This window comes from Peromyscus maniculatus, chromosome 3 (assembly GCF_049852395.1).
Source record: "Peromyscus maniculatus bairdii isolate BWxNUB_F1_BW_parent chromosome 3, HU_Pman_BW_mat_3.1, whole genome shotgun sequence".
Lineage (NCBI taxonomy): Eukaryota > Metazoa > Chordata > Mammalia > Rodentia > Cricetidae > Peromyscus > Peromyscus maniculatus.
In genome coordinates this window covers 60,622,055-60,646,663 of record NC_134854.1, presented here as the reverse complement: position 1 = coordinate 60,646,663, position 24,609 = coordinate 60,622,055, and the positions used below count along the sequence as shown (strand labels likewise).

At 45.8% G+C, this 24,609-nt stretch overlaps 1 protein-coding gene across 1 annotated transcript; it reads left to right on the top strand.

The window, feature by feature from the left end:
- Cpa2 (carboxypeptidase A2) lies at positions 1 to 21,470 on the top strand. The gene is made up of 11 exons (XM_006979412.3): positions 1 to 65; positions 2,520 to 2,601; positions 3,261 to 3,395; positions 3,873 to 3,968; positions 5,427 to 5,528; positions 7,348 to 7,446; positions 8,773 to 8,883; positions 9,998 to 10,088; positions 11,957 to 12,156; positions 14,994 to 15,078; positions 21,231 to 21,470. The coding sequence occupies exons 1-11, from the start codon at positions 1 to 3 to the stop codon at positions 21,416 to 21,418; spliced, it is 1,254 nt and encodes a 417-aa protein (XP_006979474.3). The 3' UTR covers positions 21,419 to 21,470.
- The last annotated feature ends 3,139 nt before the right edge of the window (positions 21,471 to 24,609 follow it).

Sequence of the window (24,609 nt, the reverse complement as noted above, 5' to 3'; positions counted from 1 at the left end):
ATGAGGTTGATCCTGTTACTGGGTGCCCTATTTGGGCATGTCTACTGTCAAGACACATTTGTGGGGTAAGTGACACTTTCTAGTGATCATTTGACTCTACTTACCTGGTTCATGAAGCTTCTCATTTGCTCATGACTTGGTCCTAGAAGAAGGGGCGCATGCATTCAGGGTTGTCAGAGTTACCTTAGATTAGTGGGGTGGGGGACAGTGGGAAAAGTAGGACTCAATAACGACAAGATGATTGACCATGGAAGGAGGAAATGAGTGGAAACTATTGAAAGCCAAAAACAGAGACCTTTTATCTGGGAATAAAGAATAGGACTACAATTTGGGATAGCCACAGTCTGTGGTGGCCTGTGTACCAGAGAAGAGAGGAAAGGCTAGGCAGGGGTTTTGTTATGACAGAGAAGTGCATTGGAATGGTAGGTAGTGCCTTGGTACTATTGTGCCTGTCGGGGCCGGCAGGCTCTGTCTGGAGAGTGAGGACAGTCACTGTGAGAAGTTAGTCTTAAGGTTAGTTAAGACTGGGAGTTCCTTCATCCTTTGCTGAGTGAGAATAGTCTTAAAGATAGGGCAGGCTGTTCTTTGGGGGGAGGGGAGGAGGTTGGCTCTATGAGACACATCCTGGAGTATGAATTCGAGGCCTGCTCCTCCGTTTTTCTCATGGTCCTAGACGACATTTTAGTGGGATGTGACAGGGATGACTCCATTTCATAAAAATAAATTTTCACAAGACTTCCCTTGCCCATCTCCCTCCAATGGTCAGAATGTGGGGCCGATAGGCAGCTGTTGCTGTACTGGTCTCAGATGTCACAGTAAGTGCCCCTCTCCCACCCACTTCCTGCCTCTCTGGGCTCTGTCCTTCCTGTCAGCCTCGGTCCTATGTCTTCAGATTTCTTATCTGGGTAGTGGGGCCTCCGAGACTAGGAAAGCAGGGCAGTAGCCGTCAGCTAACGTCTCTCCTGGCTTCAGGACTCATCTTTGTTCTGAAATGCTTTGATTCTACCATTTGTTCCTTTTGAGACAGACTCTGACTTTGTAGCCCTGGCAGCCCCGGAACTCATATATAACTTAGGCTGTCTCCTGTACCTCCAACTCCTTCTGCTTTTGCCTCCCAAGTCCCAGGTGTGAGCTCCACCCCCCCTCCCCGATCAGTCCTGGTTTCATAATTCTGTAAGGGGGTTTGGGGACATTTTTGCAGAGTATTCTAAGGGAATTAATGAAGCAGTCTAATACATTTGCTTCATGAAAATAGCTAGCCAGTTCAATTCGGGAATCAGAGAGTTAAATGAACTTTAGGGTTTCTAGAATGTTGACTAAGTGTACCTCAGAAATCTATGAGTTTTTTTTTTTTTTCCAGTCACATCCCTCCCATTTTGGCTGACCAACTCAAGGGGCTGTTGTTCCTCAGAACACACACCAGGAAATATTAGTCCAATGTGTTACTTTTCCCAGCACCTCATTTTAAAGGAGGACTCCTTGGGGTCCATGCATTAACTAACAGTAATGAGACCCAAACAGAGGAATTTTCAGACCGTTTGTGGCAGATGGATATTTGCAGGCAGAAGGTTTGGAAGACCTTGCGTTCTGCCACTCGTGTGTGACCCAGGAGCGCACTGAAAACTGTGGGGAGCTGGCATCTGGAGGTCCAGCTTCCATCCTCAGCCTTCCTAGTGTGACTCATTACATCATTCCTTCTCAGCAGCGCCCATGAACCGGAAGTCAGCCTGCTTGGAAACCGGACAAAGAAAGAAAAGGCTCTGTTACTAAGCAAAAGCTCTCTACCCAAACTCTTTCCTAACAATATGCTTGCCAGTTTGGGGATTTCCCTTCTCTGCCGTGAGATCCTTTTCTCCTTAGAGCATATGAGAGCTCACGCATGTGGGTATGATACACCATTTGATTTGCCTGGGCCTCAGTTTTTGTTAGCTGTGCCCTGAGTTCAGTCTCAAAATAAAACAAAGAGCAACAACAACAACAACAACAACAAAAAAAAAAAAAAAAAAAAAAAAAAAAGAAAGAAAGAAAGAAAGAAAGAAAGAAAGAAAGAAAGAAAAAACAAGAGAAAACTTCACATCTCCCCAGATGTGGGTCTCATTCCTCCTACAAGCACCAAATCAATTCTTCTCCTTTCCCTCTTTTTCTTGTTTTTCCTCCTTGAAAAGCAGGAGCAGACCAGTTTGAAAAGCCAGTGCTTTATGAGCAGCAGGTGTTGTCCGACCAATACTCATTAGCTCCAGGGAAGGAAACGCTCACGGCGGCGAGCTTCCTGCTAGCAGCAGGTCCACCTCTTAATTATTATTTAGATAACATTTCCTTGGAGGAAATAAAGCCGTTTGATCACCTCCTTGTCCTGGGGATGGGGGTCGGTATACAATTTATTAGTTTCTGGCTTGTGAAAGAGATCATTGACGGTTGCCTTCATCTCCTCCGAGCAGAGACTGATGGAAGCAGAAAGCAACAGGAAACGGTGAACAAGCTTTGCATTTAAGGTCATGTCTGTGATTAATGTTTCTTAGAGACCAAGTTCTTGAGATCATCCCAAGTAATGAAGAGCAAATTAAAACTCTGGTGCAGTTGGAGGCTGAGGAGCATCTTCAGGTATTTGTCATAGTGTCAGCTTTTGCTCCCTCCAGTAAGTAAAGTCAGCACGATTAACATCTATTTTGGACTATATTTTGACTCCTTTGAGGTAATGTGGAATGCTGACTCTTGGAGCCTGGGTTCCAAAAATCTGGACTTTAGTCCCAATATGTGGCACTGAGCAGATGGCCTTCTTTCCCTGTGATTCATTTTCACAACCAGAAACTACACCATTCTTCTACATCTCTCACAGGACTCTAGAGAGAATGAAAAAAGGATGGAAATTGTGAAAGCTACTTTGAAACACTGCTGAACACCTTTAATTCATTATTTCCCTTCTCAAATAATTTATGACGTTAATATCCGATGATGAAATGAATTGGACCACTTGAGTGCCAGATTGATTTTATTTTTTAAGACCTCCCATAATTTAAAATCATCTGTTCCTCTGCCAGTTTTAATATCTAGCCGTGGGATGTGTGTGCTAAAAACATAATGTATTTGCTGATGCTTGCGTACAGAGAAACTCTTGTTGCCCTATAATAGTGATTCTGATGTTGTAGACTCAAAATAAACAGGGTAACAAATTGCATTATTGAAATCCATCAGGGTACAACTCTCTATTTCTCCCAGAATAATTTAGTTATTACCTTGGCTTGGCCCTTTATCCCTTTCAGCTTGATTTCTGGAAATCACCCACCATCCCAGGGCAGATAGTCCACATCCGGGTTCCCTTTGTCAGCATCCAGGCGGTCAAAGTTTTCCTGGAGTCCCAGGGGATTGCTTATTCCATCATGATTGAAGATGTTCAAGTAAGTATCCAGGAGAGCAGGCTTCCAGAGGCCTGCTGGTCCTCTCCCACTCTGCCCAGAAAGGGACCTGGGTTTCACATGGGTCCCCCACCAGTGTTAACTACTCTTGCAGGGGCGTGGTGGGGCACATCTGTTCCTTTTTGCATTTCACGCAAATGGAAGAAAAGCAATCTGTGATTCAAATAGTTTTAAATCAGAGGTTAACTCAGAAAGGCGGACTGAGCCACAAGACGGCGTGAAGGCCCTCTAAGTGCTGTCAGCCTCTGCCTGCAGCTGCTGCCTGGCCCCCAGCCCAAGCATACCTGATCCCTTTGCAGAGTGCTACCATAATAAGAGAAGTGTCTGACCCAGAGCCTGTGGACAAGATCTACACACAATGAGGAAAGCTTGGTGCTGGGGACCAAGTGTCAACACCTCATTTACATCACCAGGCTGAATGCATTGCTGGCAACTAATCATAGAATTGTTTTATCTTAGGTCCTGTTGGATCAAGAGCGTGAAGAAATGCTACTCAATCAGCGAAAAGAGCGCAGTGGGAACTTCAACTTTGGGGCCTACCATACCTTGGAAGAGGTAGGCATTTCAAAACGAGTATCCGAGAAACAAGCCTCTCTTTTCCCTGAGGAAAATGCTACTTCCACGTGGTGATTTGATAACCTAGATATCAGGCTCCTTTTACTTCCTAGCTTCTTAAAGTTTCCCTCAGATTTCATGGGCAGTGCCTGCTTAGCGCGGGAACTGAAGTCCTCTTGTCCATCCAAACAGCCACACAGTTATTTTGGAGGTGTCCAGAATGTTTTAAGTGAGTCCACAAATAGCTCTTTCACACTCTCCCACAACACTCCTTTGCTGATTTTTAAGCTGCATGGGCTACAGAGTCACTCAAGAGCGATGATTAACTATGGTCTTGGAGGTATCAGGGCCACTTGGAGTCTGCAGGCTCCCACCCCCACAAGGGTATCCGGCAGCTTCCAAACTGCACTTTGATCCAAGGTCACAGGGTGGCAAAGTCTAGTTTCTGCTTCTCTGGGTCTCCCTTCCTTCTCCTTTTTCCATCTGGGCCATGTGCTGCTGTGTAGCTGCGCAGAGCCTTTCTGGAAGCTGGTACAGATCTGTTTATCTGCACTGTCTCACTGGGGGTGGGCGGCAATCCAGGAGTTCAGGGGTGAAGCGCAGAATAGGAGAAGAGTAAGGGCACACTAAGCCTCCAAATAAAGAAGTTTAAAATGCATTTAAAAAAAATTCAAAAGTTTTTTTTTTTCCTTGCCATAATTTATTTCGTAGTAAAACGCTATTTAAAACGATTTGGGGGCAAAATATGACTTGAATGGATTTGTTCCTTTGTTTCACTGCCAGAAATATCAGTGCAGTTGAACATGGGGCAACGTCACCTGTGTAGCATATACAATATATGTTTCTTATTACCTTCCTAAAATCCCCCCCCTCAAGAAAAGAAGTATCTTAGTCTGACTAGAAGAATAAAAAGGCGTCCTCTCCCCCACTTGCCGATCTAACAAATAGGTGTTTGCCACGGCAAATGCGGGCAACAACTGTTTTCAGGTCTCTGTCGGTAACGGTGGTCGCAGTCTGGATATGTGGGGAAGGTACAGAATCTCAATGAGCCTTCAGAACTGGGGTCGGAGTAGCCAGTGGCCGGAGGATGGCCCCATTGTCCCCGGGCCCGCACTAGCGCAGCTGTATTTTGTAGCGCCAGCCGGCCACATCTCTTTGGGTGCCACCGCGGTTTGCAGGTGAGGGCGAAAGGCTTCCCTGCTGAACAGGATCTAGGGGGGAAAGCCACAGGCAGACCAGAGAAGTGCCGTTGTACTTTGCACAGAGCTGGAAATAACCGGCTCTGCTGCGGCAAGATGGCTTCTCTTTTTCAGAGTGACTCATCATCCCGGCAGTGGCTTGCAGCCGCCCGCGGCCGGGACGCGGAGAGACCGGGTGCGGAGGGGCAAAAAGACCCTCTTAGCTGCATTCACTTACTCATTAAATTACAGATGCCTGTTTATCATTTGAACCTTTCAGATTTACCAAGAAATGGATAACCTCGTGGCTGAGTACCCTGGTCTAGTGAGCAAAGTGAATATCGGTTCATCTTTTGAAAATCGGCCCATGAATGTGCTCAAGGTATAAAGGAGGCAGAGACTTTTGTTTCCCATCCCTCGACGCTTCTAGAATCCCTTTCTCCCAGCTCGGCTTGCAAAGCAGGCTTTTTCCCCCTTTTCTTTCTTTCTCTCTTTTTTTTCTTCCTAACCGGTCTTTGCTGGTTTTGAGCAGCCCCACCACCGCCCGCCCCCCTTCTCTTTTCCTTTTTTTTTCTCTTTTCCTGCACGCTGACGCAGGTCTGCAGGAGAGAATTAATGCTCATGTCCTGATAGATGCGCTCGCGGGGAGCCAGGCCGAGCGCGCCAATTGGAGCCGAGCAGGCGAGGCGGCGGGCGCGGGGGAGGGGAGGGCGAGCTCTGGGAAATTAATCGAAGTGGGAGTTCTTTGCGGATTTTTCTTTTCCTCTCTCTTCTTGTAAACACCAGCTTAAAAACAAAAAAGCACCTAGTAGTTGCCCGAACTGCATTTAAAAAAATAGTTTCTCAATGTGCCGAGGATGACAGACAACCAAATTCAAAGGTAATGCCCTGGAATGAAGGCTTTTTTTTTTTTTTTCCTAGGTGACAGTTGAAAAAACGGCTAAGGTTCACTGCTACTGTCACCCCTAACAGTCTCCGGACTGATAGTTTCAAGCATTTGCACTTTGTTCAGAAAAACAGCGAAAATTGTTTCCCCAGACTTCCTAGAAAGAGTTTGTTAAGGGGGGTGTGGCGGGGAGGTAATGTCACAACGTCCTACTAAATTTGGAAACGTTGTGGCTAGGAACCAACTAACTGGGACAGATGGACTTCCAGAGCGCGCTCCCCAAAGCTGGCCTGGGTGGGGAGTCCGCCTACTGCAGACGGCTGGCCTGGGAATGCCCGCTGGCCCTGGCGTCTGTTTTTCATCGGCTGGCCTACCGCTGAGTCAGGGAACCCCAAATTCTCCTCGGCCTTTGATTTTCCAAGTGGTTGGGTGGTTGGGACATTTTTTTTTTTTAACTTCCCTACTTAATTACATCTTAGCACCTTGAAGAAAAAGGCTCAAAACATTTTCACCCCAAACTTTCCCAAACCTGTGAAATGTAAAGTTTTTAGCAAGAATTTGCATTTCTCATTTACCTTAATCTGTTGCTTAGAATGCTACACAGAGGTAGAAGGTAAAGGTGCAAAAAATAATCTTTTCCTCCCTATTTACTGATCCAGTGGGCTAGGCCACTGTTCCAAATAACGCAGTCACTTAGATCACAAACTGGAACTCCGGAGAGCACCATGGGGTCTTGCCGTCCTGTTCTGGTGAAGGGCCGGAAGCTCTGATGAGACTCTTAGAACTAAAATAATACAATCCATGCATAAACATGGGAAAACAGGAACCAACCAACCAACCAACAACCAGGAGGCAAGGACTATCTCTGGCAGTCCTATTTCCCAACTCTAGGACGACAGCCCTAACATTTTTTCACTTTTGTCCGTGCCGCACCCCCTCCCCCGCATGCATTTGCTGACATGCTTACTGCCGCCGCGGGAAGTAACCTTTTAAATAATAAGAATGGCATACTACCCGAAACCTGTTTTTTCCCCAGCTAACAACATGTGAGCATATTTTCATCACATTATCTGTGATGATTCCCTCGCAAACATCAAGGGAGGAAAAATTTGCTCTGCTTCTTAATCTCCATTTAAGCTTTTGTTAAAAGAAAGGGACCAGACAAACTGAAGGGCCAGTATCACCTGTCTGTCTCCTCTTGTTCTCTTAATCCTGTGGAGAACAGAAAGGGGGCCGAGAAGGAGGCCGGGGAGAGGCCCCGACCCGAGACGCTGTTTCCATTTCTATGCCTGAGCTATGCATGCTTGTGTTGCAGTTCAGCACCGGAGGAGACAAGCCAGCCATCTGGCTAGACGCGGGCATCCACGCTCGAGAGTGGGTTACACAAGCTACCGCGCTGTGGACAGCAAACAAGGTCATTTTGCTTAAAATTCTTCACATATTTTGTCCTCTGGGAGTTGGGCTCACTAAGTAAACACACACTGTCCCGGTGGGCCTGATTGCAAGCACTCCCAGGCAGATCCTTCTCTTACAACACCGGCAGGAAACAGAAGCAGCCAAGCTTTCTTTTCTTTGGTTTACCCCATTTAGGATCATGGTACTGTGTCCCTGGGCCCCTTGTTAAAAACACAGCAAGCCAGAAGAATTAAAAAGAGTGGCCAGCAAGGCCTCTGGGTCTTGAGTTGAGCGCAGGAGCAGGAGAGAAGCTTGATACTCCGAGGGAGGTGCCTCTCCCATAAAATCTTGAAAGGGCTTCAGAGAACAAATGGAAATAGGTGGAGGAAGAGTTTGCTTTGAGCTACAGATCTAAAGCGAAGTGAGCTGAGGGTGTCTGGGTCGTTCTGAATGTTGCCCAGATCTGATTTTGAAGTTGGGATGTAGCAGTCTCTCCCTTCCACGTGGTCCTTGGCACAGGAGCCAGGACACGATGCTGGGTGGGTGTGACCCAGGCTGCTATCTCTTAAGTAATTCCAAAATGACACGCTATAAATCAGAATGTTAATTCATGAGCAAAGGAAATCAATCCACATCAGATCATTCAAGCATGTGCAACCACGTGCATGCCGACTGATACATTTTTCCCTTCAATTAAAATGCGGTTACCTTTAGGGTATTATGAAATGGATATTTAACAGTTGAATAGTAATGCCTTAGGATGGCTGAGCACAGGAAATGAATAAATTTTAATCCAGCAGAAACTTCAACTCTCCTGCAATTGATTGTAGTCAAAATGCAATTCCCCAAATGGAATTTAACCGCTTCTCCATACTTTTAGCAAAGTCTTCGCATATTTAAGTAATCTGATGTTGGTCCCGAGTTCTTTTGGAAAGTCACCCCATGGGAGGATTAAGGAATATTAAGTTTTTATAATTTGGTTCACAGATCCAAATAAACCCTACATACCATTGCCTACCACTGCAAAAAGCATCACTGCAAATAACAGGGAAAGAGTGTTGCTACTTCTAATAGACAGGTGATAACTGACACTTATTTAATAGAAGAAAATTATTGTCACCAGAAAGGGAAGTTACAGACACTGGTGTATTAAGCTGTGGGAGACTGTTCTGCAAGGGATTTGGAAGTGTCCCATTGATCAACAATGGTTCCTAATTCATGTTTGGAAAAACAAAGCAAAACAAAACAAAAACCAGACCACAAAAACACAGTGCCATAGTATTTTGCAATGTGTTTTCTGGCAAAAGGGGGTTTGCGAGACTGAAATGTCTATGTCTCTACTCAGCTTGCTTCTGATTATGGAACCGATCCATCCATCACTTCCCTTCTGGAAACCCTGGATATCTTCCTGCTGCCTGTCACAAACCCTGATGGATATGTGTTCTCCCAAACTACTGTAAGCCACTTAATGTTTTATTTATTTGTTGTTGTTTTGTGTTTTGTACATCCACAGGACTTAAGGAGACATGCAGGAACTTGGAAAACCAAACAAAAGTAATCTTTCTGTTCCTGATTTACTCAAAGCAGAGTGCCTAACCTCTCAGTAGTGGCCTTGAAATGAGGCACAGGGAAGTGTTTATAGTCACTTATTATTCTGACGTGAGATGTCTTTACATGTCGACTCAGCCAGGGCCTATTTCAGCTGTTATGCTGAACTATTAGAGAGCTGTGTTCGCAGTGAGTCACCTAGGAGACTTGTCCCAATTATCTCCAAGATGTGTGTGTGTGTGTGTGTGTGTGTGTGTGTGTGTGTGTGTGTGTGTCTGACTGATAGAAAAGAGGAGGCAGATATTACCTGCTGACAATTAGATTGCAACAAGATTGAAGCAGGCGGCACGATGCATCCTAGCGATTTTACTCACGATTTGTCAAAGAAATCCTCTGTAATATCTCTAAAAGGAGTTATGTAGGCTCCCTCCCCATAAAAGACCATGACAAAACCACCACTGTGGCATTGTGACCTCATGTATATTCAGAATGAATCAGAGTCTCAAGAGTCTCATTCTTGTAGAGAGCAGATAACAACGACAATGACGGCTGCATTTTCAAAGAGACTTACATTCTCTCCTCACAGCCCGACACACTGCGTGAATGCCGGGTCCACAGGCAAGCCAGAGAAATGCTGTCTCTGATCTCTCAGAGGTTCTTAAAAAACATTAGAACATTAAACACGCTTGGCAGTTCTGTAGTGAGCTTCCTGATTTAGCCCCATATTTTCCCAAACTGTTCTCTCAGAAATTCCATCTCTTTCCCTTTTTGTTGTGGTGGTGGCTAGAATTGAACAGAACCATGTTTTATGGAACATGGTTTGGCAGGCATTTATTGGAGAGAGGAAATACATAACGTGAACCCCGTGTGGGGACCATTTGACAGTTGTGGGCAAAAGAAATACGGTGCAGTTCTGGAGCTAGGGAGCGAGGGAAAGGAACATTCGGGCGAGGGACTTGCTGATCAGAAGGGATGACCACCTTTTCTTTCCCTCATATTCGCATTTGGTTGGATTTTTAAAGAACCGTATGTGGCGAAAGACCCGGTCTAAGCTGTCTGGAAGCTTCTGTGTTGGTGTGGATGCTAATCGGAACTGGGATGCAAATTTCGGAGGTGAGCACAGGGTGTGGTCCCCAGGGACGGTCAGACTGCAGTCTGAGCGACTAACTGGTTTGCAGGGACTCTGCAGTGCCGTCAGCCTGTTTAGTCCATGTAGAATTCAAGTCACTGGAAAAGCTCTGTGAGACACTTCACTAAATCCTCTCCCTTCATGGGAGGGAGCCCAGCACTGTGGCAGCTCTAGGCAGCATTTCGTGTGCTCTGCCTCACATCTTGGCTCCCCTGCAGGCTGTAGCACAGTTCAGCCTCAGAGCTGAAGAAGCCAGGCTCTGCACAATGGCGGGAGCGCAGGAAACGCTGAACCAACCGCTAGAGGGGGTGAGGATCTATTAGGAAGACAAGCATTACATCATCTGTAGATTCTTCCAGAAGGAAAACTTACAAAAAGAAAAGTACAAATGGAATTAAGAAATAGATTTTTGAAACAGAGTCAAAGATAAAACCTTAGCTTGCTTGTCTAGTTTTGTTGACTGCGGTTTTTCTGTTTGGGGGTCCACTGGCAAGCTAGTTGGGGGGTTCTTTCATGCTTTTAGGCACCAGGTAAACCTCTGTTGCACTAATCAAAGAACTGAAATTAGTTCCTTTTCCTACCGTACATTAGTTCCTTTTCTCATTGATGTGACCGAATACTCGACAAACTGCATCTCGAGGGAAGAGGGCCTTATTTTGGCGACAAGATTGAAGGAACTTGCCATCTTGGAGGTGGTAGTAGCAGCATGAAGGATGTAGGTGCCTTGTGTCCCTAGTCAACGAGAGAGAGATGAGTGCTGGGGCTCCCCTGGCGCCCCTTCCTTTTCAAGTACTCCAGCCCACATTCAGGATGTAGGGTGGGCTTTGTCTCCTCAGCTGGATGTCTCTGGAAAGACCCCAGAACCCCCCAGAGGTGTATTTCCTAGGTGTTCCAAATCCAGTTAATTGACAAAGCAGATTACGCACTACCCACCCGGGGGCTGGCTGGGGGCTGCCTCTTTTTCCTAATGCCTGGCACAGAATCTGCGACACAGAGCAGTCATGAAATATTTGTAAACCAAATGAATTATCGAGGGTTACAGAACTGAGACAGGACCCTCTAGGGACACGCGATGGGATATGCATGAGTGATAACTTCGTTCATTGCTTTAACAATTTATTATTCTTATTATTTTTTGCATAGGAAAAATAATCAAAGCGCCAGAGCCCGAATATTGAACCGTGTCCAGTAATTTGAGGCCCTTCCCTTTCTGATTCGTTATTCTTCAATAATTTTAACATGAGATGGCAGAAGTTATATTTCCATGGATTTTGCCTGGTTCACTTAGAGAGCTTGGGAAGGTCCCCACCTGCTCCCTGAGAGATTTTCAAGCATTCACAGCCCTGCCAGGCCTATAGTGACCCCATTTCAGTTCTCTTGAGCAACTATAGCTGTGAGAGAATCAAGGCCAAAGGTGGCCTTGTCAAATGTTGTGATTTCTTCAGGGCAGAAAGAATGTCAGGGGTTCCTTACATTTGTGGCCTTGTGACTTGGAAGTATAGATACACAGAGACTTCTGCTCCTGGACTCTACAAATTGGAAGAGGCCCCAGAAAATGAACTTACAGAACTCCCACCCAGTCCAGGAGCTCTTCTTCCAACAGCTCCCACAATCTGATCTGATAGCTCTTTCTGCTGTATAGAGGAGCCATATTTTAAAAGAATATCTAGTTCTAGGATAAATTCAATTATGCTTCCTAGCCGTGCCCTCAGAGGAGGAGATTTGATCTAATACAAGGATGGACTTTCTCTGGTTTATACAGGAGGAGCTTATTCATGCACGTGGTAATCTTCACCCTGAAGTGTCTTTTTAAAGCCACTGGCCTAACCAGGCTTCTTCTTCTTCCCTTCAGGACCTGGAGCCAGTAGCAACCCTTGCTCTGATTCATACCACGGACCCAGGGCCAACTCTGAAGTTGAAGTGCAATCCATAGTGGACTTCATCAAGAGTCATGGAAAAATCAAAGCTTTCATTACCCTCCACAGCTACTCCCAGCTACTCATGTTCCCCTACGGCTATAAATGTAGCAAGTCAGATAACTTTGAAGAGCTGGTGAGTTCCTACATTTGTATTTTGATTTCAACAACCACATCTGTTGGGTGGACCAGTTAAGCTCCGTTCTAAAAGTTAGGTACCAAGACGGAGGTATCCTAGTGACAGGTTATGAAGGTGATGAGCCACACACCCAACATCAACTGAGTTTCTTTGGTGAGTAAAATCCATAAAAATTAATGTTACCTTAACATAGGTGATCCAAGAATCTGCTTCCCTTTTTTCTTTTTGAGGCAGGGTCTCACTTCAAGCAGCCTAGTCCAGGCTCTAAAATTGCAAAGTTATGACTCTCCTGCCTGCCTCAGCCTCTTGGGTGCTTGGGTTACAGGTGTGTACCACCATGGCTGGCCGTCACCATTAACTCCCAGGGTGTACTTCCTAATCAGCCGCCTGGATGTGGGCTCTTGGACTGCTGGCCAGATGCCCTGGGCAGGGCAGCTCCCTGTCACTCACCTGGGGCTTTCTTGCGGCCTTTGGCTGGGTGACCTGAGGAGACAGCGCACCAGTGGATGGCGTGTGCTTAAAACGCTCTCTTCCCTAACTCAGTTCCTTCTGTCGTCTTCCCCACTTCAGAAGGAAACAGATTGGCTGCAGCCTTGGGTCAGATGGTAACATCCCAGGAAGCTGTTCACAATTGAGCAACAGTTATTCCCAGATGAAGAGAATGTGCAAATATTTCCAATTTGGCTTTTAGGCTTGATTTTGAAACCCATCTGTTAGGGATAAGCCTAGAATTGAGACCTTTTGGACAATCTACCTTCAAATAGATTTTTTTTCCCCCCTCAGCAGCCACAGGCTGACACAGAATAGATAATTCCAGTTCAAAGGTATCTTCATCTTAGCAGTTGGACTTTAGACTTGTTAGGACAGTTTTCAGGGCTGAAGGGGACTTCTTACCAAAGTTACATCGGGGGAAAATGTCAGGGTTGGAAGGAACCTAGGTGTACTCCCTGCTCCCATTGTTTTTTTTTTTTTTTTAATTTAATATAATTTATTTTTTAATTAAAAATTCGCATACAAACTATAAGGTTTCATTATGGCATTAACATTGTTTCTGCTGATTCTTGCCCCCATATTCTTCCCCATCCCTCTGCTCCACACTGTTCTCTTTCCCAGCTATCCTTCCTTTCCCCTTTCACATACATGCTCCCCCACCACATCATGCCTTTGGAAACACCTCTGTCCCTCTTGAGGTCTCTTTTCTACTTTCCAGGCCTTTATCTACACCCAGATAACCTTTGTTGTCTAAATCCTGTGCTCAGGCGTGTGTGAGAGGAGGTAGCCATGTAACCTGAGGCCTGGAGCTGGGGTCTCTGCCAGCTCCAGGCTCTGGAGCCTGGCCCTGCTGGGGGAGAGCCTGGCCGTGCTGGGGGAGAGCCTGGCCCTGCTGGGGGAGAGCCTGGCCGTGCTGGGGGAGGGCTGAGTGTCAGACCTCCCCCTTCCTGGTGTCCTTTGCCCCCCAGCCCTGCTTTACCATTTGGCTACACTGACGGTTTGTTCTGTTTGGGAGATGAATCTCTGAATGACTCAACCGCTAGAGACCTGCTTCTCCTGGGTCTACCCTTACTGAATCCGGCCTCCGAACTACCCTGATTCCTTTAAGGACTCACAAGATGGGGCCACACTGCCTCCCCAGTTGCTGTTGCCTGAATGCCAGCTTTGGTTGTCTGTGTTCTTGGAAGGTAGCCCTCAAAGTAAACGTGAAGCCCGTGTCCGTCCGGAGCAGAGTGTGGCTGCTGCAGCTACCCCGCCCCGCGGTGTACTCTCAGGATGCATTTCCTGGGATGCAGTTGAGAGTCCCCTGACTTCTTTGGCAGTTGCTCCATGCTGTTGTCTCATGCTGGGCTCACTGACAACTGAAACCCCCAGGCTCCTCTCCGAGCCAGGTTTCCCCCATCTGGTATTTGTACAGTTGTTTTCCTGGACCCAAGTTCAAGACCTTACATTTATCCTTAGCGAGGACAGTAAAGCCTCAATCAGTCAAAATTGGAACCCTTGAGTAATGGAAAATATTTTGCTGAGCTCTGCTTCTTGGAAAAAGAGACAATCATAGGGAAATACGCCAGTGTAGGGATCAACTTGGAGGAAAAAAAACCTGACTTCCCAGGTACATACCAAGGTCAGCACATATATATGTTCTTCTTAGGCCCCCTGAGTCCACTCAACTGTTTGCTTTGTTTTGGTTAGTTTTTTTTTTTTAGACAAGGTTTTTCTATGTAGCCCTGGCTGTCCTGGAACTTACTCTGTAGACCAGGCTGGCTTAGAACTCACAGAGATCCGCCCGGCTCTGCCTCTCAAGTGCTGGGATTAAAGGTGCGGTCCACACCACCCGGCCAGCCCACTTTCTAAAATAATTTAAAACTACATTTGCTTACTTTGTGTGTGTGTGTGTGTGTGTGTGTGTGTGTGTGTGTGTGTGTGTGTGTGTGTAAGTCAGGGGACAGCTCGCAGGAGTGGGTGTTCTTCCTTTACCACGAGAGTCCCAGGGGCTGGGCTAGGTCCTCAGGCGTGGCACCAAGCACCTTTACCCACTCAGTGATTCCTCTGGCCACCCACACTGTTTTCATTTGTGTTTCTGAACACGGAGAGCTAGTGGTCGAGTGATGACCTCTGGAGCACTGCAAACACCTGGACAATGAAAGAACAACGGTGTCACGTTGTATGTTCGAAGGCAGGGGTAAACGTGTGTTCACTCTCTAGTGAAGTGGTTGTGAGGAAAAGAAACGGTGTGCTTCCATGTCAGTTAACGAAGGTCTCTGCTTAACCAGGCCTCCCAGTCTGGAGTCTTCTACTGGTTTCCCAAGAGACACATCTTACCCATTCACTTTTCCTTCTAGGATGAAGTGGCCCAAAAGGCTGCCCAGTCTTTGACAGGACTTCATGGCACCAGTTACAAAGTGGGGCCGATCTGTTCCATCATCTGTAAGTAGCTAATTTGCTAAAAGTTTGTATGAATGACCTACTAAGGGGAGAAGCACCATTTGAACTTGGGCTAACGCTTTTAAATGCCCTCCTGTGAAAGGCTAGTCCTTCCCACACAGAGCCTGATCTTCCCTGTTTCCCCTCAGTAGGCCTAGGCTCCCCATGAAATATTTATTATGTGATAACAAAAGGACTGCCTGGATATGTGTGTGTTGTGCATCTCCTAAGCTGGTCCAGGACCTTACATCTCAATGCTGTTATATACAATTGCTTAGTCTAAAAGTGAACCTTTATCAGAACTTACTCCAAAACTCATGCTCTTTTACTAATCTTCCCTTTCCTGGCTAAGAGGGGCTCCTGCCTTGAGTAAACTCATGAACTGTGGGTGGGGTTTGAAAAATGGACGTGGCTCCTTTAAGAGGACCTGGCTGGGGGCTGGGGAGATTAGTTTAGTGGTGGAATGTGTGCTTAGCATGCACAGGGTCCTGAGTTCAGAAGCCCCGGGTTCAGTTTCCTGTATCAAAAACCCAAAAGCAAACCAAATAGGCACAGGAAACCCCTGGGTGGCTCAGTAGAAAGATGCTGGGACAGGAAGCTGTCTGTACACGGAGAAGAGGAAGAGGACGGCAGGGACAGACCTAGACTTTGTGAAGCTCTTCTGTCTCCCGGCGGGTGCTATGGGAGGTCTCCGCGCACTCTGAATTCTCAACTGTTTAAATACCCCTTTCTTACAGATAAAGTTAGAAACTCGAAACTACACAGCCCAGTGTCCATTTCCACGATGCTCCTGTGCCCAAAGGTCCTTTGGAAGCTAATAGAGCGCATGCCTCAAACGCACACGCATTCTATTCAACAGGTTTCATCCAGCCTTGGCCATGTGCTAAGCATGACGCCATGTGCTGCAGATACAAGAAACCTACCAAGAACTCAATTCCTTTTGCATTGTGTGTGTGTGTGTGTGTGTGTGTGTGTGTGTGTGTGTGTGTACATGCGTGGAGGTCAGAAGACAACTTGTGGGAGTCAGTTCTTTCCTTCCACCTGCTGTGTTCCTGGGATCACATTCAGATCATCTGGCTTGTACCAAGTGCCTTTACCTGCTGAACCATCTTGCCTGCTCAGCAGTCATATTTAAGAGAGCAGAACAGGAATTCAGAAGACTATGAGTGTGTATGTGCCATGGTAGGTTGTGGATGGTTCAAAAGTATGGTAAAGCTAGGGTGGGGGACTTAATGCTCTGGAGAATCTTCACATAGGAAGAAAGCAGGGTGTTAAAGATTGGCCATTAGGTAGCTCTGAAGGAACAAAGGAGTAGATGATCTGACTAGTCAGATCAAGGGGATTGAAGTATGAACTGCATGAAGGACTCTGAGAACCACAAGCAAGTTTGGGCTTGCTGGGATGAGAGATGTGAGGAAGGAAGCAGAAGGAATATGGGCTTTGTGTGCTATGTGAAGACTTTGAGTTTAATTAGAAGGATTCTGGAAGCCATTTTGGAGTTTATAGTGAAGCAGTGGAGTACTGAGTAGAGTACTGAGTGGAGGTTCAGTTGTGATGGACTGGAAGTAGGTGTGTTCCCCAGCAGGAGCAGGAGGAGTTAGGGCTGGAGATGATGGTCCAAGCCAGAACACGGCATGAGCATGGGCGGTGTCTGGGACATAGAGCCGTTGGCCGCCTGTCCTTTATTGGATGGAGGTGGGGAGTTCCTTGCTGAAGGTCATTGGGTTGTGCCACTCCCTGAGAGGGACATTCTGGATCATGAAAGGGGATCACTGGAAAGAGCAAGGGTTTGGCTGTAGAAATGTTGAGCTTGAAGTACTTAGAGGGTTTGCAGCTTTCAGGTGATATGGCCCTGAGATTCTGCAGGCAGGGGAGGGAGGGAGCTTGACTAGGAAGAGTTGTGTGGAGAGGGCGGTAACAGCAAAGCAAGGAGGCATTCGGAGTGGGAAGAACCTTGAGAGTTGAAAGGCGGAGGAGAGCCAAGCAGAGGGGCCTTGGGTTTCAGAAACCAGGGGGAAGAGCAATTATTTCAAAAGGAGACAGCTGAGAAAATGATAAAGGCCATGTAAAGGTCAACACACGGGAAAGAACATGTTCCTCTGAATTTTTGTCACTAGTTCATTAGTGGCCTGAGCCAGAGCAGGGGGATGAAAAGGGAACAGGGAGATTCAGAACGGGAGGCTGTTCTTCCTTTGTTTCCTAGGATACACGCACACACATATAAATCTATATGTGTGTAGTGACTGACGCAGTGTAGATGCCAAGAAGTGGGGAGGGTGAGAACAGGAGTGCAGGGGTCAGTCATCCGGAGCAAAGGGACCTGTCCTCCGATATGCAGTGCATATTGATACAGCCGCAGCCATGGGGAAGGGGAGGGTGTGTTTGTGGGAATGCCCACTTGTTAGTTGCGGTTTTCTTTTTCACCTGTTTGCTTTTCTGTTTTGGAGACTATGTGGAGCAGACTGGTCTCAGACTCACAGAGGTCCACCTGCTTTTGCCTCCCAAGTTCTGGGATTAAAAGCGTGGACCACCATACCCGGCCACTTGTGCTTTTCTTAATGGAAGTTTTAGAAAACAGAGGAGTGAGATATACTCATGAAATCCAAAACGTTTCGTGGAAATGTGAAAAGTACTTCTAATGATATAAACAGTCGTGGAAGTTTCTCTTCTTAGACTATGGACTTTTGGCTTTACTTTATGTTTGTTTTTTCTTTCTGTATCTACAATATACAAAAAACTTTGTGGGAAAAATAATTCAGTATTTAACATATTTCTTTAATTTTTTTCTTTTCTTTTTTTCTCTTTCTTTCTTTCCTTCTTCTTCTTCTTTTTTTTTTTTTGGTTTTTTGAGACAGGGTTTCTCTGTGTAGCTTTGAAGCCTGTCCTGGAACTCACTCTATAGAGCAGGCTGGCCTCAAACTCACAGAGATCCACCTGCCTCTGCCTCCTAAGTGCTGGGATTAAAGGTGTGCGCCACCACCGCCTGGCTCAATATATTTTTTATCATGTTCAATTTCATTAATGATTTTTTTGTTGTTGTCCATGAACACAAACGTATTTAACTGGAGGCAATGCCTGTGCATATCTTGTATTCATCCTTTTAAAGTTAACATCTCTTCCTGTTGAGTGTTTTGTATTTACATGCTAGTTATTTGCTATTTCATTTTATTGATAAATCTCAGTTATTGAGTCCTTGGACTTATATAATTTTATGTAAGATAATGCTACTATTTATATTTTATAAGCTCCTCTCCGGAATATGTTCCCACGGCAAGATTAGCCACCCCAGTGTGATGAATGGCACTGGAGTTTTTATTATCTGTGTTGTAGGCTGTTCGCTAAGATTGATCTGCAAACAGTTACTGAGACTCTCAAAACCATATGGACTCGGCCTTACCTTTTTTTTTTTTTGGTAGGATCTCATGTTTTTCAGGTTTGCCCCAAACTTGCTATGTAGCCAAGGATGATCTTGAACACCCAATGCTCCTGCCCCAGACTTTGGAGGCCTGGGATTGCAGCCATGGGTTTATGTGGTGTTGGGGGTTGAGCCCAGGACTTCATAGATGATGGGAAAGTACTCCACTGACTGAGCCATATCTCTAGCACTCAGGGAACTCTCCAGAGCTCCTGAGTATTGGAGTGGGCACAGAGAAGTGGACCTAACCTAGGACCTTGATGACAACTCAAGTTTGAGAAGTACATGCCTTTGGCAGCCTTGGGGTGCAGGCTGGAGTTTAGCATGTTAGTAGAATGCCTTCTTGTATCCCTGAAGCCCCCATACACGTCTCATCCATTTCATTATAAGGGGTTGAAGTTTTTCATTTACCTTGTCTTGAAGACCTTGGAAGGCTGAGGGTTAGTATATTTCTCTTGCTGAAGATACAGGTATCAAAGAGTTCCAATAAGCAAATATAAGACACGTATAGGTTTGCCCTATGATCCCTTAGAAGCTGGTCCTTCGCTCATATAACTCCCAACTGCAGGTCTGCGCGGCGCTGGCCCTGGGATCCTGCCTCCTCCCAACCAGAGAAGCACTGCCTCTAAGCACGAGTGCTCTAGGAACTAGCTAAGTGCTTGTCTCATGACTCAGGCTGGCTCCCAGCTCTGGTCTGAGCACCTGCTCTCCAGGCAGTGGCCAACTGCACATCTTTGGTAGGTGAGACATTTCCTGGGCAACTTCTTGCCTGCAAAGGACTTTGAAGAGCTTCACGTGTTCACAAGAGTTAGAAGAGAATTAGGAGAAAGAATACAACCCTCGGGGACAGAAACCTGGCTCTGAATTATAGTTCTGCCGCTTTGGAACCAAGTCACCTTTGGCCAGTTGCTTATCCTCCCTTGTTCCTGTCCATCTGTAAAATGGCTTATTGGGAGCCTCAAAAGATAGTATGTGGAATGAAAGCATTCACTAACTCTCTAGATCTCTAGAATTATTGGCTGGAGGCATGTTCCCCTCCATGTATCTCTGATCCTTGATGTGATCTCATTGGACCAGATCCTACTCACTCATTGAAAATGACAGTTTTAATAATAACTAACAGTTGATTTCATTTTTCACAGTACTGGGGGTTGAACACATGATTTAGTGCGTGGCAGCAGGCACTAGTCCATAATTAACATCTGCTGAATGCTTATTCTACATATATTGTCTGATTTCAGTTTCTTTTTCTGTATAATGGGTACAATTGTAGTGCCTCCTCAGACTGAAATGGGCACGAGAGGAGCCCACTAGGGTGCGTTGAGTGAGCACAGACAAATGCTGCAAGCATGCTCACTGCCTTTTCCTGTCTAGTTCTCGATGCAGCCCATCCCCATTGGACACACGAATCTTCTGGAACTTAGAGATAAGTCGGCTTGCTTCAGATCACCAGCTAGTGATTTGCAGGGTCACAATTCTGTCTGAAGCCCAGACTTTTTATCCTCTCCACACCCCTTAGTGAGATTGGTTCTGCCAAAGGTACAAGGTGGTAATTTTGGAGCCCACGAAGGTCCATTCAGTCAGTCAGTAACCAGTTAGTATTTTCTATTTGCTAGGTGCTGTGGAGGCTGCTGGGAAGAAACAAACTCACCAGTCATAGAAACTCTTGGGCCTTACAGGTTGAGCACCCCAAATCTGAAAATCTCAACCCCAAAATGCTTCTAACTCCAAAACTTTCCCCCTGCCAATGGAAGGCCACAAGTGGAAGGAAAATTCCATATCTGATCTTACATGATAGGTCTGAGTCAAAGCTCGGGTACACCAACAGTAGTGATAAAATTATCTCTGGACTATGAATATATAAATTATATATAAAACCCAAATGAACCTTTAAATTAGGGTTCACCCCTAAGAGATCTTATGATACATATACAGGTATTCCAAAATCTCAAAAGTCTGAAATTTAAAACACTTCTGCTCCCAGCACTTTTGGATGAACAATAGGTAACCTGTAATTCACAGCACTGACCTTGAGTTCTCCCTCTAACAGCCTCCCTGGTCTCTGTTCTTAGGTACCTGGTGGCTTCCTCCAACTCTACCCCAACCTGACCTCCCTGGGAGGGGCCTCAGGGCCAGTCCATTGCTTAGCTTTTCCAAGTCATGAATGCCTCAGGACTTTGTGGCCTAATGCCACCTTTCTTCACCATGTGTCACATCGTCACGCACCACATCAATGGCCAGACTTAACACAGGTGCATAGTACTCTACTGGCTTACCCATGATCCCTAGCACTGGGCATGTGACTCGACATCACGTAGGAGCTTGCTCCATCCTTATGCCGAGAGTGCCCTGAGGCCAGGGACCAAGTCACTCACTTGATTTGTAATCCATTCTATCCCACCAGAGAAAACAATGTGTGTGCCTTCTAAAGAAGGAAGTGGCGTGGCCTCCCTAAGCTGGGGAAGATGCCAATTAGGGCATCAAGCAAAGTTCCAGATGGGGAAACAAAGTTGGAAGCTCCACGATGACACCAAAGAAGGGCTAAATCCAGTGTCCACTTGAACACCTTTTTCGTTTTTTGAACACACTACTCTGGTGCTTTTTTTCTGTCGTAAGCATCAACCCCTCATAGACTCTATCTGTTCCTCTAGTCCATGCTTAGAGGGCCTGGTTTATCTTTGATCATGCCAGAGGTCAACGGAAACAGTGTCATCAGATTTCATTTCCATTTGCCCCTCAGACCAAGCCAGTGGCGGAAGCATCGACTGGGCCTATGATTTTGGCATCAAATACTCCTTTGCCTTTGAACTGAGGGACACAGGCTTCTATGGCTTCCTCCTGCCAGCCAAGCAGATCTTGCCCACAGCAGAAGAGACCTGGCTTGGCCTGAAGACCATCATGGAGCATGTACGAGACCACCCCTATTAGGGATCTGCAGAACAGACAAACACCATTAAAGTCTCTGTGCTGTAAAGCAAAATGGACTTCTGATTATTCCTTAGTCTGGAAACAGTAGTTAAGGGTATTTCCTTTCTTTTTCCTTTTCCTTTTTGGTGGGACTGGGATTTGAACCCAGAGACTTGCCCTTGCTAGGTGAACACTTCCCCATTGAGCTTCATTCTCAGCTCCTGTTCCTCCAGTTTCTGTTGTCCCAAAGCCTGTGCTGTACCCGTGTCTTTTTCTTTAACCTGTTCTAAGGGAACTGTTCCCAACACCCTTTAATTTTTTTTACTGTAGTCACTTATACATGATATAAAATCTGTTGTTTTATTTTTTTAGACAGTGTCTTACATACTTGAGGTTGGACCTGAACTCCTGAGCCTCCCGCCTCTACCTCTAAAGCGCTGGGATCCAGGCACATGCTACCACACCTAGCTCTTGAAAGTCTTGGAGGGGGAGCGGCTAACAAAGATATTTTAATATTTGGGTTAAGCAGGAGAGTTAAGGGAAAGGGACGTGGGGCTAGAGATATGGCTCGGCAGTTAAGAGCGTGGCTGCTCTTGTTTGACTCCCAGTCACGTGGTGGCTCAGCCATCTGCAACTCCAGCTCCAGGGCATCTGGTGCCCTCTTCTAACCTCCACTGGCACCAGGGCAGGTATGGTACACAGACATCCGTGCAGGCAAACACTTACACACATAAAATCAAATTAAAAAATCTTTAAAGGGAAAGAGAACGAGAAGAGCTCAGAAGAAAGGAAGATATACACAAGAGTTTGGGTAGAGGCTTTCCAAAGAAAAATCCCCCAAAGTACGAGAGACCAGCGTAGCATGGGCTCTTAAAGGGGGAGCTGGCCCTTGGTCATTTTTTTTTTTTTTTTTTTTTTTTGAGACAAGGTCTTTCTATGTATCCCTGGCTGTCCTGGAACTCTCTATGTAGACCAGACTGGCCTTGAACTCACAGTGATCCACCTGCCTCTGTCTCTCAAATGCTGAGATTAAAGGCATAAGCCATGATGTTTGCCCCTTGATTATTCTTAAGGGTACAATTCATTACTATTAAGTGTACAACTCAATAGTATTAAGTGTATTTACTATGCTATGCTACGATCACCAATATCCATCTCCAGAACTCTTTCAGATCGTCTCAAATTGAAATGCTTGCTCACTCATTAATTGGTAAATTGACATTACCTCCCCCCAGCCTGTTCTAGCCATTATTGTACTTTCTATCTATGAGTTTTGCTAGGGCAGGTACCTCATAGAACCGAAATCCCATAGCATTCATCTTTCTATGTGGGGCTGATTTCATACAGGGAAATATTTCCAAGGCTCATCAATGTTGTAGCAAGTGTCAATCTTTTTTTTCATTCTCTCTCTCTCTCTCTCTCTCTCTCTCTCTCTTTTGAGTTAAGGTCTCACAAAGTAGTACAGGTGATTCTCCTGTCTCAGTATGTCAAATGCTATAATTTCAGGTTTCAGACATGACTATCATGTTTAAAATAAAGCTGAGCCCCTTTGTTTTAAACAAGTGGGTCTCAACCTTCCTAATGCTGCGACCCTTTAATATAGTTCCTCATATTGTGGTGACCCTCCAACCATAAAATTATTTCATAACTGTAATTTTGCTACTGTTAAGAATCAGAATGTAGGGGTTGGGGATTTAGCTCAGTGGTAGAGCGCTTGCCTAGCAAGTGCAAGGTCCTGGGTTCGATCCTCAGCTCATAAAAAAAAAAAAAAAAAAAGAATCAGAATGTAAATATCTGATATGCCACCCACCATTTTAAACAGTGCAGCGTGTCAGAGTTAGCAATGGATTTAAGTTCCTTCAGTCACTCAATGCTAATCACCACACGGTGCTGGCATCCGGCTCCCGTGCGTTCTTTGGTCTTGCTGCCTCGTGCTGCCCCACTTAAGTTTGCCTCTTAGCCTGCGCACGAATTCTCTTTAGATACGCACGTCCATTCATGGTTTAGATCTGTCTGTCTATCTATCTATCTATCTATCTATCTATCTATCTATCTATCTATCTATCTATCTATAGATGGTGTTTCTTGGGAGACAGTGGAAAGTGGGTTTCAGCATCTAGAACTCTGGCTCTAGAACTAAATTGTTCTTTTTATCGTGCTTCTAGCTGGTTCCAGTCTTTGTTTCTTTTACTGTTAACTTCAACTCTGTCTTGGTGTAAGCTAGAGTCCTGCCTCTGCGGTGTACAGGGCAGGTGTGGGTTCAGTTTAAGTGTTGGGCTGACAGAGCTCTGAGACAGGAAGAGATGATAGGGTCCCCAGTTCTGCTCTATCTGATGGAGGCTACCCTTGGGACGCAGCGCCTCCTCCTTCTCTTTCTTTTTATTAGGTTGGTTCTTGGGTGCTGTCAGAACCAGTATTAACAAAGCCATGGCAAGTCATACTGTCCCCAACCATGGAGGTGTGATTAACTTCCTCATCCCTCACTGTTCATGATGATGTATCCTTGACCTGCCTTGATTCCTGTTAGGATAGCTTAGCAAGAATCCCTCTCCCTTGATGCTTCCTCTTAGTAAATTTCCATCTACTGGTCCCCTCATCCTGCTGCCTTTGCTGCATTTGGCCTTCAGAGAAAACTAGCCCCTCCTACTACTATAGTCATGGTCTCCATGGCAACGATTTCCATAAAGTCTTCCTTACTGTTTGACAGTGTCAGAATAAATTTCAACACTGACAGCCATGACCTTGGTTCTATGTACTACCCCTCAGCAGGTGTGGAAAGGATGAGTCCATGGGGACAGTGGGAGCGGAGGAGTTGGGGTTTCTGGGACAAAGCCATATGCCTGAAAATAAGCCATGGATGTCATGAATAGTGTTCACTTACTCTACTGACTCCACACTCACAGGGTAGCAAAAACCTTAGGAAGACTTATTATTTAGTTTGATCAGAGCTGGGTTTGAGTACGGGCATGGTGGCACACACCTTTAATCCCAGTGCTTGAGAGGCAGAGGCAGGAGGATTTCTGTGAGTTTGAGGCTAGCCTGGTCTACATAGTAAGTTCCAGAACAGCTAGTACTCTAAAGAGACCATGTTTAAAAAAAAAAAAAACCTGGGCTTAGTGGCTCAGGCCTGTTATCCCAGCACCTGGGAGGTTGAAGCAGGCAGATTGTGAGTTCAAGGCTAACCTGGAATACAAAGTGAGCTCATGTCTCAA

Excerpts from the sequence above, each read along its gene's own strand:
- Cpa2 (XM_006979412.3), top strand. The coding sequence starts at position 1 with ATGAGGTTGATCCTGTTACTGGGTGCCCTATTTGGGCATGTCTACTGT. Across the intron at positions 3,396-3,872 it reads TCATGATTGAAGATGTTCAA|GTCCTGTTGGATCAAGAGCG; the intron begins GTAAGTATCCAG and ends GTTTTATCTTAG. Across the intron at positions 8,884-9,997 it reads ATGTGTTCTCCCAAACTACT|AACCGTATGTGGCGAAAGAC; the intron begins GTAAGCCACTTA and ends GGATTTTTAAAG.